Source organism: Triticum urartu, chromosome 4 (genome assembly GCF_003073215.2).
Source record: "Triticum urartu cultivar G1812 chromosome 4, Tu2.1, whole genome shotgun sequence".
Lineage (NCBI taxonomy): Eukaryota > Viridiplantae > Streptophyta > Magnoliopsida > Poales > Poaceae > Triticum > Triticum urartu.
In genome coordinates this window covers 568,142,790-568,161,447 of record NC_053025.1, presented here as the reverse complement: position 1 = coordinate 568,161,447, position 18,658 = coordinate 568,142,790, and the positions used below count along the sequence as shown (strand labels likewise).

At 49.2% G+C, this 18,658-nt stretch overlaps 1 protein-coding gene across 1 annotated transcript; it reads right to left on the bottom strand.

Moving 5' to 3' along the window:
* Positions 1 to 152: 152 nt before the first annotated feature.
* On the bottom strand, positions 153 to 3,800 carry LOC125552734 (pentatricopeptide repeat-containing protein At5g01110-like). The gene is made up of 4 exons (XM_048716406.1): positions 1,668 to 3,800; positions 1,187 to 1,380; positions 728 to 810; positions 153 to 639 (listed from the first exon to the last, which is right to left on the bottom strand). Exon 1 carries the CDS (start codon positions 3,744 to 3,746, stop codon positions 1,797 to 1,799), a length of 1,950 nt encoding a protein of 649 aa, XP_048572363.1. The 5' UTR covers positions 3,747 to 3,800; the 3' UTR covers positions 153 to 639; positions 728 to 810; positions 1,187 to 1,380; positions 1,668 to 1,796.
* Positions 3,801 to 18,658: the final 14,858 nt, after the last annotated feature.

Genomic DNA, 18,658 nt, shown 5'->3' with positions numbered 1-18,658 from the left:
GCAATCAACCTGAGATTTTATTTGCCCTATAAAAACAGTGTTCTCTCTATTTCATTATGTATTGCCAGAAGTGTGTTTTTTGACTTTTCAGAGGCATACATTCCAGAAGAGCATTTTGCTATGCTTCTGATGATGCTTTTGCAACAAGTTCAAAAGATATTTGACATCCATTCACCGAACCTTGGTAACGGCACGAAGCCTGCTGCTGCTTTGGACATACAAAAAACCTCTTTCAATTTTACAAATACAAACTTGGCAAATGCATCATGCAAGGATCTTTGTAAACTCTGCCTAAGACAAATTTTGTTCAACTGTAATCTGCCGTGCCCAGCAGGCAAGAAGCTTGTTCAACTCGTCCGTATGTATCCCTCTTCACACCTCTTTCACTTTTGTGATGGTGGAGAGAAATGATTTGTGTCCAAAGTGCAAAATGTTGACCGGTAATCCATACAACCACGGCCTTGGCAGAGAAACCTACTTCTCATAACTTCATCAAAGCCTGGCATAAAACCTTGTGCTCATAACCTCTGTTTCTCTTTCATTCTTTTCCTTGCTCTTTTGGGGGTAAGGCTTGAAGGGGCACATTTTACACTCTCTAGTCAGTTTAATTTCTTCCTTTGTACACCAATTTTGATTGCCCTGCAGTAAAGTGGGAGTGTAAGTTTCTCATATATACAGCATTCTCTTGAGAACTATTCTACATGCGTCAGATAAAAGATAGTGATACCTTTTTATGTATGCTCAGTTCTCCCCTTTTGATCAGTTTCGCGTGATGTTAATAGTTCATGCTAAAAGTGATTTGCATTCACCCTGAAAAAAGGGAAGAAAAAAGTAGTAGTTTGCAGTTTTACTCAGCAGCATCTGATCAAGAGGATTTGATCTTAACTCATGATATTTTTAGGAGCATATGTTAAATTTTGCAATGTTGTTGTATCAAGTTGTGACTGCTCAGAAAGAAGTGCTGCCTGTATTGATATTTGTGTGCCCTAAAATATAGATTGGTAGGTTGAACTGCTCAAGCAGGGCTATTAGAGGTGATAGGGTCAACTAAGCAACAGGAAACCGGGAATAACCTGGCAATATGTTACTGTATTACGTATTTGCAAAATGCAGTTGTATATCAGGCATTAGTGCATTACACTAATATTTCCTCTAAAAAAGGAATTCTGGGTAAGAAATAAAGCACCTGAGAAATTTAGAGCATGCTATCCTCCGATGCCCAGAAAACAACAGCACACTTCCTGAGCCCTAACAGAATATTTCTGCACATTGGTGAAGAAAGCACATCTAGAGAGGTCACTTGTGTGGAAATTTTGCTACCCTTGGACCACCCAATAATGAAAACTTCCACGGAATTTACTCCAAAATTTAATCAGATGCCTACAGAAAATTACAACGGTCAGTGTGATGGTACCAAATCACAAACCACCTACAGTGATAGAATGCAAAAGTAAAAGAATGTCAGTCAAGCAGCATTCTACTATCAGAATTCAGAAGAACAGATACTTGTACAGAACAATATAGAATCTTACGAAGTCGTACTCAATTAGTAAAGTAGGAAATATATATGATATATCATTGCTGATTCCACTACGGTAATGTAGAAGGGCAGTGCACACAACCTAGCCAATATTTTAATGCTGAACTTCAAAATTTCTCATTCTCACCTTCAAGTCTATAAATACTTGTTGGAGCAAAAATCCTGACAATCTAAACAAACTGCAAAATGCCTTCATTTCTCATTGTTGAATTAACCATAGCATCAATTAGATTCCAGTATGAGGAAAATAATACCCTCAGAATTTATCATCAGGAGCAAACCCTTTCTGAAGCATCTCATCATGAAGTTGAAATGACTCCTTGGAGTTCCCAGCTGCAACATGACCATTTATCATGGACATGTATGTATATCTATCTGGTTCAATTCCTCTAGCACCCATTTTCTTGTAAACCCAATCAGCTTCTTGCATATTACCATGTACAGAAAATCCATTTATAATCATATTATACGTCACAATGTCTGGTTGAACCTTTTCATTCTCCATCATGTTAAGCAAATTAAAAGCTTCATGCATCTTCTCTTCTTTAACATAACCATGGATTAGGGTGTTGTAAGTAATTAAATCAGGCAACACCTTGGCATCTTTCATCTTCTGCAAAAATTGTTGCCCCTTCAATACATTTCCAGACCGGCAGTAACCCTTAATGATGGAATTATAGGTCATGATGTTTGGCACAACCCCCTTGTTTATCATTTCATCCAAAAACCCAAATGCATCATCCACTTGTCCCTTCTCACAGTGGCTGTCTATAAGGATGCTGTAGGTAATGTGGTTGGGGAAGATTTCTCGAGAATGCATATCATCCCATAGCTCATTAGCTTTGCCCAGATCACCTTGTCTGCACATTCCATCAATCAAAGTGTTGTATGTCACAATGTCTGGCGTCAAACGCTCGTGCAGCATCGTTTCAAATAGTTGCAATGCCTTCTCTATGTTACCCTCCCTACAGTACCCATGAATTAAAGTTGTGAAGGTGCATAAATCTGGTGGAACCCCTCTCTCCCTCATCTCAGTCAAAAGCTCCTCTGCTTCAGACAACCTACGCTCTTTACAAAGCCCATTCAGCAAGGTATTGTAAGTTACCACATCTGGCAAACATCCACGGCCAATCATCTCATCCCTAACTCTCAGCGCCTCCAGCATTGACCCAGCCCTGCAATATCCACCAATGACCATTGTGTAAATCACACCATCAGGCATCAATCCAAACTCTCTCATCTCCCTCAAGTAGGCTGCCGCACGGTCCATCTTCCCCCTCCTTGCAAACAACCCAATCAGGCAACTAAAGCTCACAATATCTGGCGTGACTCCACGCCGTCGCATCTCCTTGTAAAATTTCATCGCCTCATCAGGCTCCTTAACTCTACAGAATCCCCCAATCAACATGTTGAAGCTCCGAACATCGGGAGCCACCCCACACTCGTCCATTGCCCTGAACACCTCCCTCGCTTTATCCCACCTTCCATTCCTACATAACCCCTTCAACACCGCATTATACGTCAAGATTCCTGGCTTTATCCCCTGACTAACCATCGAATCGACCAGTGCCATCGCCGCCTCAACATCCCCAGCACGAAATCTAGCATCAATCATCACATTATGGGTTACCACATCCGGAAACACGCATCTCTTCTCCATCTCGGAGATTACGGTATCGACCTTATCGAACTGTAGGGCTTTACAGTGGCTGTGGACCATGATGTTAAGCGTGTAGGTGTTTACCTCGGAGTCGGAGGACAGGACGAGGCGGTAGGCGTCCGCGGTGAGGTGGGGCCAGCCGGCGCGGGAGAGCGCGGCCAGGAGCGCGTTGGAGGCGGCGGCGGGGATGGGGACGCGGCGGTCGAGCAGGAGGCGGAAGGCCTCGAATGCCTCCCGGGGCTTCCGGGACTGGGTGTAGGTGCGGATGAGCAGGTCGAACACCTGCGGCTGCGGGGTCGGGGAGGAGGCGAGGAGGGAGGACACGATGTCGAGGCGGGAGGCGCCGCGGCGGCGCGACATGCGGAGGAGGAGCGACTGGCACTCGGAGGCGCGGCCCGCCGCCGCGGCTGCCGTCGCGGCGGCGGCCAGGACGGCCGTCGAGGGCCTCGCGCCGGTCCCACCATGGGAGACGGCGAGGCTCGCGGTCCAGCGTCTGGTGGCTACGGCGACAGCGGGGAGGCAGGGCAGGCGGCGCGGAATCGCCATTACCGACGGCAAGCGGGTGGATTCGAGTGTGTTGGAGGCTTGGAGTTGGAGCTACCGGCCTTCAAGCTGGAATTACGAAACTAACAAACCCACCTTCTGTCAAGCGTTACGTAAAATCGTTGGACCCGCTTTCTAGCCATTTTCTTTGTTCGTGAGAAATACGTCTTCGGTTTTAGACGCGGTTTTCCCGGCTCCGGCTCCAGCACTCCACGCTGGAATCCGACTCCGGCCCCGACAGGCGACAGCACGACGCGTGCTGTGTAGGAGCAGCCATGGCGAAACCGACCCGGCCTCTCGCTTGGCCTGCGGCATCTATTTAAGCAGCAGCTGACCAACGCAGCTCTGCCAACTCGTCCGAGCACCGACCCAGATCTTCACAGCCGCTCGCTCCCGCCGTACGTCGACCACTGCCGCTGCGCACACCCACACGCTTCGACAGCATGACGCCGTGCTCTAACCCCGGCGCCGGCGCCCCGACTCCGAGGCCTCCCGCAGCAACTCCACGCGCGCAGGGGGGCGCGATGCCGCGGCCGGTGATGAGCACCTATGTTAACCTCGGCACTGCCGTGAGAGCAGCCCCGACGCCGCAGATGAAGATGCAGGCCGCGGCGGCGGCAGGAGCGCCCGGCATTCAGGCGTGCCCTCGTGCGGTCGGTGCCGCCGTCCCGACCGCGAGGCCTTGCATGCCATTGCCACACACGCAGGGAGCGCCGGCCGCCGCCGTGCTGCCACGTCCGATGAGCCGCGGTAACCTCGGCGGTGCCCCCATTCCAGCAGCTCCCTCGCCGATGCCACGTGTGCAGGCAGCGAGACCGGGCGTTCCGGCGAACACTCGTCCAGTCGGCGCCGCCGTCCCGTCGGTGAAGCCTCGAATGCCAATGCCGCCCACGCAGCCAGCGCTGGCGGTGGCGAACCCCGCCGCGCCTTCCCCACGCAAACGACCACCAACGACCACGGGGACGGCCATTCCGCCAGCCAAGCGTCACGCGCCGACGATGGGAGCGCCTAACGGTGGCACGCCACTGCCAACGAACCACGCAGCTCTCGCGGTCGCCGCCCCTGCTCCCACGCCGCCCCGGCACGCGCAGGGCGCGCCCGGGAACGCCACGCCGCAACCGGCACCGGCGCCGAGGTTTAGGTACTTAGGGGTGCACCACGACCCAGGCAAGGGGTGGATGGCCCGCGTCATGGACCCGAAGCGAGGCGGCCGCGAGATCGGCCCCTTCGACGACGAGCACCAGGCCGCGCTCGCGCACGACCGCGTGGCCATAGCGTGCGCCGGCCGCGGCGGCGGCCAGGCGCGCCTCAACTTCATGACAGCCTTCTACCGCGTCGAGGCCGCGTTCCTGGGCCGGTGGGAGGGCGACGTCTGCGACGCCGTCGAGAAGGGCGGGTACGAGGAGCCCTACGCCAAGTACCTCAAGGCCGGGTACAAGGTCGCGCTAAGCATAGAGGCGGGGGACGAGGGTGACGAGCCGCAGATCGCCAACTGTGTCGAAGCGGAGCTGTTCTGGGAAGTCATTTTGGAGTTCTTCATCGAGCGGGCGAGAGAGATTGGGCACAAGGCCCTCCGGGAAGGCGGCGACGTGCTCATGGACAGGTTCGTGGAGATGTACAGGAACATGGCCCTGTGCCCGTCGTGGCGAGGCAGGTACCAGCAGCAGCTGCAGCTGCGGCACGCGATGATGATTCAGCACCAGCAACAGCAGATTCAGATGCAGCAGCAACAAGAACAACAACAAATTCAGATGCAGCAGCAACAACAACAGCTCCATATTCAGAAGCAGCAGCAGATTCCGACGCAGCAGCAGCAGATGATGATGATGGTTCAGAAGCAACAACAGCAACAACAATATATCCAGATGCAGCAGCAACAGATGATGATTCCGAAGCAGGAACAAATGAAGATTCAGCATCAACAACAACAACAGCAGCAGCAGCAACACTTGGATGGAGATGCCGTACTGCAAGTGAAACATGAATTAATCTAGCTCCTCATATGCTTGAGCAATTTCTTTTGCGTGATAAAATGTGCAAAAGATGACTTGATCGAATGGTGAAATAGAAGCATAATTTATCTCAAAAACTGTTGCTCGGCGACGACAGCTATAGTATTCTTACCATGTTTATGCTTTCCGTTTTCAGCTTAATTAGTGTCGACGTGGTGTAGCAGGGTATTGTTGTCAGTGTATGTAGGTCACCCATTTCGGTGGTATGTGAAGCAAGCAACGAGGTGTACTGAACTTTTTGATCCCTAATCCGGTCAATTTGTTTAATTAACACCGTTTTGCACTGAGTGCACCTGTAAGTGCAACGCGTTTATTCAGAAACCCAGATTATAAATTTCTGATATAAAACATGTGAACCTTATGCATCTCCTGAACACGGCCTTTTGTTGTTACGGTGGCTTACATATCACTAGTGAATTTATTGCAAAAGCTATGGTCCTCGTTTGGTCGTACCTTCACGGCTAGGAGCTCAAAAGCTAGTACCACCAGTTGTATGTGTATATACACACCCCGCAAAAAAAAGCTATGTGTATATACACAACTTGTTGCAGATAGTGTAACCACCTGTAAGCTCGCACATTATTCCACTAGACGGCAAAAATATCGGAAGTCATGTATGTCAACCTTGTTGATGATTCCGGCAAAAAAAAAAAACTTTCATGATTGCAGTGCTCGGATTGCATCAATGTTGTCAACAGTAGTCCCTGGGTTTTCGTTTGTTGTTCCTTGGATTGTTTTGACGAAACTAGTAGGACCTCTGCTTATGTGTACCCCGTATTGGGATGTTTGGATTTGGCTGAGTTTTTTATTTCTGACGGTGTGTTATCTTTTGAAGGAAAAGTTTTGTTCAGTTCCATCAAGGCATGCGGCGGCAAGGGTATCTCCATTGTTGGTGCAACATGCATTGTCATTCTGGATGTCTATTTGACGAGCATTCAGGATTTCAGACCAGGGCAGTCCAAAATGGTGTACTGTTACCATCTCGTCGCCGCCGACTCGCCGGAGGAGGAGTATCACAGCACAACCTTCCAGAAAGAGCGGGTGTGAAGCTGTGGTTCGAATGGAACGAGCTCTCCAACAGTGATGATTTTGAGCTCGCTGCCGTGGATGTTGCAGAGAGCGGGGACGGGTTTCTCGAAAGCCCTACGCTGCAACAAGATATCAAATCCATATACAAAATGTATGTATGTTTCAGTGACGGATACGAACCCTTTTTGTTTTTCTACTACGTAGTTGGTTGAATGCGTTAATGAATAATCTATAATTCGTTTGTTTGCAGTTGAACACCATGGTTGAGCACCAACCAGTGAGGAAGTAACTGAATCAAACATCTTACTTCTCTGTCGTATTTTTCTGATCGTCTGAAGCGTGCTAGTATGAAGAGGGTGCGAGTACCTACTAGTACAAATTGCACTTTGAGAGTTAAAAACTTGATGATAAATTTCTGGACACCACTGTATGCACTATTCGAATTTAAGTATTGCTAATGATTATGAAATTACATACCCTCGGTTTCAGTCCTGTGGAACCAAGGTAATATATAGGGGCTGCAAGAAAAGCTCGAGGCTCGTGAGCCGTTCGAGATCGACTCATTTTCTGACGCGACTCGAGATCGACTCGAAAAGAAACAAGCTGAGTTTGAACACTTTATGTAGCTTGACCGAGAAACGAGCCGATTTTGAGCCAATGTTGGCTCACTCGATTTTAACTCAATAGCTCGACAGAATATCAAATGATCATGCCATATATTAAATGGAAATAAGATAATTTATTACCATATATGTTGTCCATAATTTTTCTTCATTTTATTTACCAACCAACATGGAAACTTAATTAAGTGCAGAGAAGATTTAGGCCTAATTATGGCATGTGGTCGACTATATGTTAAATATCCTATATTTTTAGCAAAGATTCCCAACATATTCACCTTAATTTTTTTGCTTTTCATCCATAGATTTATAAAAAAAAATTCCATCTCATTTAGCTCGAAACTAGCTCGAGATCGACTCGAGATCGTTACAAGCTGAGCACGAGTCATGTTCTACAACTTGATTATGAGCTTCACTCACTTTGAGCGAGCTCGAATTTTCATATGAGTTGAGTTGAGGCAACTCCAACTCGCTCAAGCTCGACTCGTTTGCAGCCCAATATAATCTTCACTGTCTAAGAGTTGTTATTGTTTACGTCACGAGCCACTATCCATGTTACAGGCTGTCTGAATCTGATGATTCTACGCATGTACATGGTATCAATGTACAGTGATAGAACTCTAAATAGTCACGCAATATCATCTTACGTTTGTCAATATTGTTGTAGACGAAAATCGCAAACCGCGTTCGACCTTATGGCTTTATACTAGCCATGTCCGCGCGGCGGCACGCCACGCCCCGTTGAGTCATATGACGGAATGTGTTGCATGATCGTAATGCTTGGTTGCCATTTTATTTTCTTCTTTGACTAATTTGGATTTAAGACAAAAATGGTATGTGTGCAATCTGGGGCTTACAACAATTTTGCTGCGCCCACACCAACCTGTTTCTCATATTCAAGCTTGTAGAGGTTTTTATAGTGTACATTTCTATGTAAAAATATAAAGCTACAAAATATAAAATGTGACCTAATATGTTTTACCATTGTATCAGGAATAACCAGATGGATCAAGGATCACGCTTTAGATCACTGATTACAATTCTACATCAGTAGCAGGTTTAGCAGGTCACTGATTACAATGCTACGTCAGTAGCAGGCTTAGCATGAACGTCCAAGAAATGGAGAAAACGTTCACAATGGTACGTCAGTAGCAGGTTTAGCATGGAGGACCAAGAAACGGATAAAAGGTTCACAAGATTAAAGCAGGCTTATTGTAAGGTGAACCTGACATCCCATCTCGCTCTGAATCAACTAAGCCTGCATATTCTAAAAAAGCTTCATCTGAATCAGAGAATCAGGTAAGCCTACATATTATAGAAGAGCTTCTGTATGAAGTATGATCTTGCGTTTGTGAACAACAGTGAAAAACAAACACCAAGAAGCAAATCAGTGTTGAACCACTGCCACATCTGATGCCCTACAGTTGGCCTTAAGCCCTTAATGGTCAACTTCTACTGCATCTCCTTAACTTACACTAATTTCTTCACCAAGGCACCAGCTTGTGGATTATTTTCCAATGGATCTTTTTGATTCCTACTGTTATTAACGTGTCTCTACCTAGCTTATGCACTTGCCTGTTCCCCTCTTGGAAGACACCATTACCTTAATTAAGAGCACTTCTTTTCTCTCGAACCAGAACCAAACTTGGCCATATAAGATCTGCAACATATAAGGGCTCAGCCGTGGCGACCACACCAAAGGTGTTTGGCCATATAAATTTGCAATATGGAGAGGCTCAGCAGTTGCGACTGCACGGAAGGCCTTGTATAGACAGTAAGGTGAGTGGTGTCCGGGGCATGGTCTAGAAGATGAACTGCGAATGAATCACCACAAATTGCCGCTGTTGCAGCTGCATCTATTGCTACACCTCGAGCAGAAGCTGGGCATGAACCACCCTACACATTGAGGAGATGGAAATCAGATTTAGGTTATGATGGGCAAAAGTGTGGTTATCTTTGAACATGAGTTTACTATGGATGGCAGAATGGAAGATTATTCAGTACATGTGAACAAAGTGTCCATGTCGAGCCAGATAAGTTTTAAATTCGTATATGAACAATTACAATCATAATGAAAGGAAAATAGTACCTCCTTTTGCTGAAGTCCTTTATTTAGATCTTGCAGCTCCATATCCAATTTTTCCTGTATGGATGAGTCTTCTCTTTTCATTTCTTCATCAACTACAGCTGGAAAAGAAGGGTGCTTATTAGAGAAAGTGCCAAACACATGGTATTGTTTCAGTAACTTACTTAGCACTTTGAATGCTCTTGCTTCACAACCTGAATCTAGATCGTCTATAAGCATGCTCTTATCCAGTGAAAGTTGATCATGCAAACACTACAAAAAAAGACACATCCGTGACATTTTGGGCCGAACGAATTTTTTTTCTGTCAAACTTATAACACTTCTATGACAATAATTGTGACAAAACACGGTATCATCATAGATGTGGTGGGGTCCTACTTCTATGACAGAAAATGGGTTTTTCGTCCTGGGCGGGCGAGAGACGCAGCTGCATGACATTTTTTGGGCCGTCCATAACGGAAAAAATCATGGTAGAAGCAAGAGCGAGGAAAATATCGGGGTGTTCCCGGTTACGGTGGGTGGTCGGGACCGAGCGATGCACGTTTCTCTCGTACACGCACGCGCGTGGGTGCGAGGCATTGGGCTCTAACTGAACCCGAGCGAGGCGTTGGGCTCTAACTGAACCCAAGCGATTGCACTGCAGGCTACGCGTTACTGAACCCGAGCGATCGATCGATGACTGTTAACTGAACCTGATCGAGCGATTCCTTCACTATTGCTGCTAACTGAAGCCGATCGATGCTGCCTCTGGATGAACAGTGAGCGTTGATGGGGAGGTTTGGATGAACAGTTCCCGGTGGGGGTGGATGAATAGGACCCCGTGGTGTTGCCTCTAGATGAACAGTGAGCGTTGCTGGGGGGTTTGGATGAACAGTTCCGGTGGGGGTGGATGAACAGGACCCCGTGGTGTTGCCTCTAGATGAACAGGACCCCGATCGATCGAGCCGGTTGGGGCTGGATGAACAGGACCCCGATCGATCAAGCCGGTTGGGGCTGGATGAACAGGACCCCGTGGAGGGCTGGATGAACAGGACCACCCCGTGGAGGGCAGGATGAACAGTAGATGGTGGAGGGCTGGATGAACAGTAGCCCGTGGAGGGGTGGTTGAACAGGAGCCCGTGGAGAGGGCTCGTTGAACAGTAGCCGGTGAAGTAGCGCGCGGTGGAGGCTGGATGAACAGGAGCCCGTGGATGAACAGTCGCAGGTGAAGGCTGGAGGAGGTCAACGGTGGATGAACAGTAGCCCGTGGAGGCTAGAGGGGGTCGACGATGGAGATGAACAGTATCCCGTGGAGTCCCGTTTTGCGGTATGCCACACCCCTCCTGACGAACAGGACCCCCGTTTCGACCATAGCGCTCCAACACAAATCCGTTTCCTCCGTTTTGCGGTACGCCACACCCCTCCCGATCAACAGGACCCCTGTTTCGACCGTAGGAGGTCTGTTTCCTCCATTTTGCGGTACGCCAGACCCCTCCCGATGAACATGATCCCGTTTCGAACGTGGCCAATCGAACACAAGGCCGATTTCTTCGTTCTACGGTACGCCAGGCCTCATTTCCATCGGATGTTCCGTCCAAGCCGGTTGGCTCCCATGCGTTCCGTTGCCTCCCGATGAACACGACGCATTCCGTTGCCGCCCCATGAACACGACGACGACACAGTTTCTCCGTCCTGACCCAGCCATGTACACGAGCCCTGGCCGTACGTCCGCGCGAGTAGGCGTTCGAGACCCCGCCCGTATGTACGTACGCGACCGTATTTACTTTCTTGCACCCTGGCCGCTGTACGTACGTGTACATGCTACGTGCGCGCCTTGATGTCTACTACACAACCTTCTTCTTGTAGACGTTGTTGGGCCTCCAAGTGCAGAGGTTTGTAGGACAGTAGCAAATTTCCCTCAAGTGGATGACCTAAGGTTTATCAATCCGTAGGAGGCGTAGGATGAAGATGGTCTCTCTCAAGCAACCCTGCAACCAAATAACAAAGAGTATCTTGTGTCCCCAACACACCCAATACAATGGTAAATTGTATAGGTGCACTAGTTCGGCGAAGAGATGGTGATACAAGTGCAATATGGATGGTAGATAAAGGTATTTGTAATCTGAAATTATAAAAACAGCAAGGTAATGAAGGATAAAAGAGAGCGTAAACGGTATTGCAATGCGTCGAAACAAGGCCTAGGGTTCATACTTTCGCTAGTGCAAGTTCCCTCAACAATAATAACATAATTGGATCACATAACTATTCCTCAACATGCAACAAAGAGTCACTCCAAAGTTACTAATAGTGGAGAACGACCGAAGAGATTATGGTAGGGTACGAAACCACCTCAAAGTTATTCTTTCCAATCAATCCGTTGGGCTATTCCTATAAGTGTCACAAACAACCCTAGAGTTCGTACTAGAATAACACCTTAAGACACAAATCAACCAAAACCCTAATGTCACCTAGATACTCCAATGTCACCTCAAGTATCCGTGGGTATGATTATACGATATGCATCACACAATCTCAGATTCATCTATTCAACCAACACATAGAACCTCAAAGAGTGCCCCAAAGTTTCTACCGAAGAATCACGACGAAAACGTGTGCCAACCCCTATGCATAGGTTCATGGGCGGAACCCGCAAGTTGATCACCAAAACATACATCAAGTGAATCACGTGATATCCCATTGTCACCACAGATATCCATGGCAAGACATACATCAAGTGTTCTCAAATCTTTAAAGACTCAATCCGATAAGATAACTTCAAAGGGGAAACTCAATCCATTACAAGAGAGTAGAGGGGGAAAGAAACATCATAGGATCCAAATATAATAGCAAAGCTCGCGATACATCAAGATCGTATCACCTCAATGAAGGAAATATGCCCTAGAGGCAATAATAAAGTTATTATTTATTTCCTTATATCATGATAAATCTTTATTATTCATGCTAGAATTGTATTAACCGGAAACATAATACATATGTGAATACATAGACAAACAAAGTGTCACTAGTATGCCTCTACTTGACTAGCTCGTTAATCAAAGATGGTTATGTTTCCTAACCATGAACAATGAGTTGTTATTTGATTAACGGGATCACATCATTAAGTGAATGATCTGATTGACATGACCCATTCCATTAGCTTAGCACCCGATCGTTTAGTATGTTGCTATTGCTTTCTTCATGACTTATACATGTTCCTATAACTATGAGATTATGCAACTCCCGTTTGCCGGAGGAACACTTTGGGTGCTACCAAACGTCACAACATAACTGGGTGATTATAAAGGAGCATTACAGGTGTCTCCAAAGGTAGATGTTGGGTTGGCGTATTTCGAGATTAGGTTTTGTCACTCCGATTGTCGGAGAGGTATCTCTGGGCCCTCTCGGTAATGCACATCACTTAAGCCTTGCAAGCATTGCAACTAAATGAGTTAGTTGCGGGATGATGTATTACAGAACGAGTAAAGAGACTTGTCGGTAATGAGATTGAACTAGGTACTGGAATACCGACGATCGAATCTCGGGCAAGTAACATACCGATGACAAAGGGAACAACGTATGTTGTTATGCGGTCTGACCGATAAAGATCTTCGTAGAATATGTAGGAGCCAATATGGGCATCCAGGTCCCGCTATTGGTTATTGACCGGAGACGTGTCTCGGCCATGTCTACATTGTTCTCGAACCCGTAGGGTCCGCACGCTTAAGGTTACGATGACAGTTATATTATGAGTTTATGCATTTTGATGTACCGAAGGTTGTTCGGAGTCCCGGATGTGATCACGGACATGACGAGGAGTCTCGAAATGGTCGAGACATAAAGATTGATATATTGGAAGCCTATGTTTGGATATCGGAAGTGTTCCGGGTGAAACCGGAATTTTACCGGAGTACCGGGAAGGTTACCGGAACCCCCCGGGAGCTAAATGGGCCATGATGGGCCTTAGTGGAAAAGAGAAGAGGCAGCCCTACATGGGCTGTGCGCCTCCCCCTTCCCCTAGTCCTATTAGGACTAGGAGAGGTGGCCGGCCCCCTCTCTCTCTTTTCCCCCTCCGCGAATCCTATTCCAACTAGGATTGGGGGGGGGGGAATCCTACTCCCAGAGGGAGTAGGACTCTCCTGGCGCGCCACACCTTGGCCGTCCAGCCTCCCCCCTCTAGTCCTTTATATATACTGAGGCAGAGGCACCCTAGAACACACAAGTTGATCCACGTGATCTATTCCTTAGCCGTGTGCGGTGCCCCCTGCCACCATAGTCCTCGATAATACTGTAGCGGAGTTTAGGCGAAGCCCTGCTGCTGTAGTGCATCAAGATCGTCACCACGCCGTCATGCTGACGGAACTCTTCCTTGACACTTTGCTGGATCGGAGTCCAGGGATCGTCATCGAGCTGAACGTGTGCTCGAACTCGGAGGTGCCGTAGTTTCGGTGCTTGATCGGTTGGATCGTGAAGACGTACGACTACTTCCTCTACGTTGTGTCAGCGCTTCCGCAGTCAGTCTGCGTTGGGTACGTAGACAACACTCTCCCCTCTCGTTGCTATGCATCACATGATCTTGCGTGTGCGTAGGAAATTTTTTGAAATTACTACGAAACCCAACACTCAAGAACACGAGAGAGAGAGAGATCAAACACATAGCTACTGGTACATACCCTCAGCCTCGAGGGAGAACTACTCCCTTCTTGTCATGGAGAGCACCGGGATGATGAAGATGGCCACCGGGGAAGGATTGCCCCCTCCGGCAGGGTGCCAGAACGGGTCTAGATTGGTTTTCTATGGCTACGGAGGCTTCTGGCGGCGGAACTCCCGATCTAATGTGCTCCTCGATGTTTTTAGGGTACGTGGGTATATATGGGTGAAAGGAGTACGTCGGTGGACCGAAGGGAGGCCACGAGGCAGGGGGGCGCGCCCCAGGGGGGTGGGCGCGCCCCCTACCCTCGTGAGCTCCTCCTTCATCTTCTGACGTAGGGTCCAAGTCTATCCGGTAGGTTTCCTTCCAAAAATAACTTCTCTAGTTGATTTCATTCCGTTTCGACTCCGTTTGATATTCCTTTTCTTCGAAACACTGAAATAGGCATAAAACAACATATCTGGGCTGGGCCTCCGTTTAATAGGTTAGTCCCAAAAATAATATAAAAGTGGAAAATAAAGCCCAATATTGCCCAAAACAGTAGATAATATAGCATGGAGCAATCAAAAATTATAGATACGTTGGAGACGTATCACGCCTCTACTACGACACGTGCGCGCCTCTACATTGACCAGTATGTACGTACACGTTCGCGACCAGAATGACAACGCTACATACGCTTCGACCAGGTGGGTCCCAACTGTCAGGCACTTCCTTGCGTGCGAAGATGTAGCTGGTGGGTCCCAGCAGTCAGGGGGACGAATCTTTTTTTTGCCCGGACGCACTTTCTTGCGTGCGAAGATGTCGCTGGTAGGTCCCACCAGTCAGGGGGAAACATTTTTTTTTCATGAAATACGGTTGCCCGTCCAGTGGGTCCCTGCTGTCAGGTGGAGGAATCATTATTTTCCGTGTAATAAGGAGGCACTTCCTTGCTGCGGCTGTGGACCCAGCCGTCAGCCTCTCCACATACAGTCCACGTACGATGGAAGCCGTTCTTTGACCACATTGACCACGCCGCGCCGAGAGCACCGGGGCGGTGGACGACGGCGAGGCCTGGGAAGGGGACGACACGGAGCCGGGGAAGACGCGGCAGTGGATGCCCACGCGTAGAGGAGTATGAGGGTTCGCTGGTTCGCTGCGGTGTGAGGCTGCCGTCGCCGCAGAATAACAGGGGGTGTGGGTGAGTAGAGGGATGGCCTGACCAGCAGTGGGAGTAGTAGGGGGCGGTGAGGCCTCCGCGACATCGCAGCCGGCCACGGGAGGCAGGAGCACGAGGCACGACCGGCGCTGCTTTGGGCGGCTGGAGCAAGAAGACCAGAGGTTGAAGAAGCACTACGGCCGTTGGATGAACATCGTACGGTCACTGGAACTAGAATCGTTCATATTGACTAAGTTGACACAGTCTTCCGTCCCTGTCAACTTAGTTGGCCCACAAGTCAGCCTCCCACTATTGTGGGTCCCAGCTAGCAGGGAGTATTCATTTTTTGTGCGTAATAAGGAGACACTTCCTTGCATGTGAAGATATAGCTGGTGGGTCCGACCTGTCAACGGTGGGAACGTTTTTCGCGAAATACAGAGGCCCTTCCGGTGGGCCCCAGCCGTCGGGTGGAGGAATCATTATTTTGCGCGTAATAAGGAGGCATTTTCTTGCGTGCGACCGTGGATCTAGCTGTCGGCCTCTCCACACACAGTCTACTTCCGATGGTGTCGTTCGTTGACCACTCCGCGCCGAGCGCATTCAAGGTGGTGGACGACAGCGAGTCCCCGGACAGCAACGAGCCGGAGATGGGAAGACACGGGAGTAGAGTCGCAGACGGAGAGGTGTACGAGGGTTAACTGGTTCTGGTGCGGTGTGGTTCGACAATCGGTGGAGAAGAACATGAGGTGTGGAGGGGTGGAGGGATGGCCAAGCCAACGATGGAGTAGCGCTTCACAGTGAAGCGTGCTAAGCAGAGCTGCTAGCAGCAGGAGGCGGGAGCAGGTGGTTCCGGTGGCGTTGGAGGAAGAAGACGAGAGATTGAAGATGGATGCCGGTCGTTGGATGTAAATCCAACGGCTAACGATGTCAGAATCATTTGTTGACTAAGTTGACAATGACTTGCGTTGGCTTCGACCTATTGGCCCACATTTCAGCCTCCAAAAATGTGGCACGTATTCAACCTATTTTTCAGAATATACAGTCTTTTTTTCGCGGATAGAATTTACAGTTCATTTGATCTTTTTTTTGAATTACAGTCTATTAGCTGGGCTGGGTAAACAAATAATGTAACGTCCATGCGACCCATTTATGTTTTTCCTAAAAAATTACAGGCCATTTGCTCTTTCTTAAAATACACGATTTTGCGGGGCTTATTCTAATTATAATGTTAGGGTGGGCACAGCAATGCTATCAATACATAAACAGGGCCTGAGCATTTTGTTATATATATATAGGGTGGGTCTATTATGATAACACCCTTAAGAGTCTTATTCTGCACACCGAATCGCTTATTCTGCTAACACCTCTCTCCGTACCGCACCGCGAACCGAACCACCCCACTGCCACTAACAAAGCCCACCCCCAGCTCCCGCACGACACCCACCTCCCTCTTCCCCCGATCCAAACACCCACCTCCCTCCACCTTCTACCGGCGCCGCCGCCGCCAGAGCACCACCTCACCTTCTCCCACCTTTCCCCCGCCTCGCCCCCACCTTCCTCCACCGCGCCCACCCCGGCGAGCCCCGCCGCGCCACGGCTCCACCACCCCCGACCTTCTCCCCTTCCAACCCCGCGCCGTCGGATCCCCACCCCACCACCCCGCCGCGCCGGATCCATGCCCCGCCGGACCCCCGCGACGCCCCGCCGCCGGATCCAGCCCCTCCGGTCCGCCCCCTCCGGCCAGCACCACTGCCTCCTCCCCATCCATGACGATCGCCCCGCCACAGCAACCTCTCCCTGTGCTGGATCTGGTGGGATCCGCCTCCATCGCGTCCCGCTTGGACCCCCGCCGCTGCGGCCAGGGCAGCTCCCCCGTCCGGCCTCCTCCCCATCCTGGACTTGACGGCTGATGGGTCCAGGTCGCTCATGCCTCCGGTGGCTCCTGGGCGAGAGGACTCTCTGCAGTTCGGTGGCGCTCGTGGTGCAGCTCGGTGGCAGTGCAGCTCGGTGGCGCTCGTGCGTGCAGTGCGTTCGGTGAGTGCATGCGTTTCAGTGCATCTCGTGTTGACCCCGACCACCATCCTCCATCGTCGTCCGTCTCATGCTGCCCCTCCTGACCGCGCGCCCCTGGATCCGAGCAACTAGGCCTGCGCGCCATGCCACGCGCGGCCCGCTGGACTTCGACCGCTGGGGATGTGGTGGTGGTGGGCTGCAACTTCATCTCTCTTATGCCCGCAGGTGCCGCCATGGGCATCTCAATCTTGTCTCCCATCACCGGCATTCAGTTGAGGATAGGGCGCCGCCGGCTTGCAGTTCGCTTGGTTCCCCACGCTGTGGTGCGGTGCGTCACCGTCGTTCTATTGCACTTTGGGACCTTCTTTTTCTTCAGATTTTGCTTGTCTGCAGTTCGCCTATGATCTTGGTGTGGTGCCGTGGATGTGCCAGCGGCCGCTCTCTGTGTGGTTGGCCACGCTGTCCTTTGCAGATCGCTGGAGTGAGAGAGGAGGTGCTCTACATGGTGTGTTGCAGTTCCTGGTGCCACTCCAGTGCAGCTCGGTTTGTGCAAAAAAGTGGAGTTCTTTTTTTGTTGTTGTAGTAGTTCCTCGTCATTGTAATTTGTGTGTGTTTGTACTATGGATTAAAAAGAGGATCACTGTAGTTCGTTCGCCCCGGCTCAGTCCAGATATGTACAGATCGCAACTATCTCGGAAACATTCATTGAAGAAAACAACAAAAAAATTGTTTAGGTGCAGCTCACTTGTTTCATTGCCGCAGTGATCTTCTCTCTCCCAGTGGTTCACTATGTTGCCGAGTGCAAAAACAAATTGGAAAAGTTGATTTTTTTAATGCAGCTCACTCTGTTGTTGTGTGCAGTAGAAAGAATATTGGAAAAAGAAAAATTGATGCAGTGCACTCACCTCGTCCCTGCAGTACCAACGCTCGACACGAAGTGCACTCCACCATGTTTGGAAAAATTTACGTCCCACAAAAAAAACCATGCAGTGCACTTGCCCATCTAATGACGTGCGGTATTCCGTCTGAAGCAGTGCGTTCTTCTTTCCCCGTCCGAGAAAAAATACGTCTAAACAAAAAGAAACCATGCAGTGCCCTTGACCATCTAATGAAGTGTAGTATTTCATCTGAAGCAGTGCGTTCTTCTGTCCGATGCAGTAAATATGACGATTTTGGTCTCGCTAAGAACAGAGTGTCCGCTTTTCGATAAAATGGAAACTGCTCTTAAACCGTAAGGTATTAGAGAGAGTGTTTTACATGAAAAAGTTGCGTCTTGTCGATATCTTTCCAACAGCGTATGATTTGAATTATTCTGACCAGCCGTTCATAAAAATTTCGCAAAAAAACAGTCGCTGCCTCTCGAAGTCAGCCGCACGATTTTCAAAATTAA

Coding starts and splice junctions, on each gene's coding strand:
- LOC125552734 (XM_048716406.1), bottom strand. CDS start 3,746: ATGGCGATTCCGCGCCGCCTGCCCTGCCTCCCCGCTGTCGCCGTAGCC.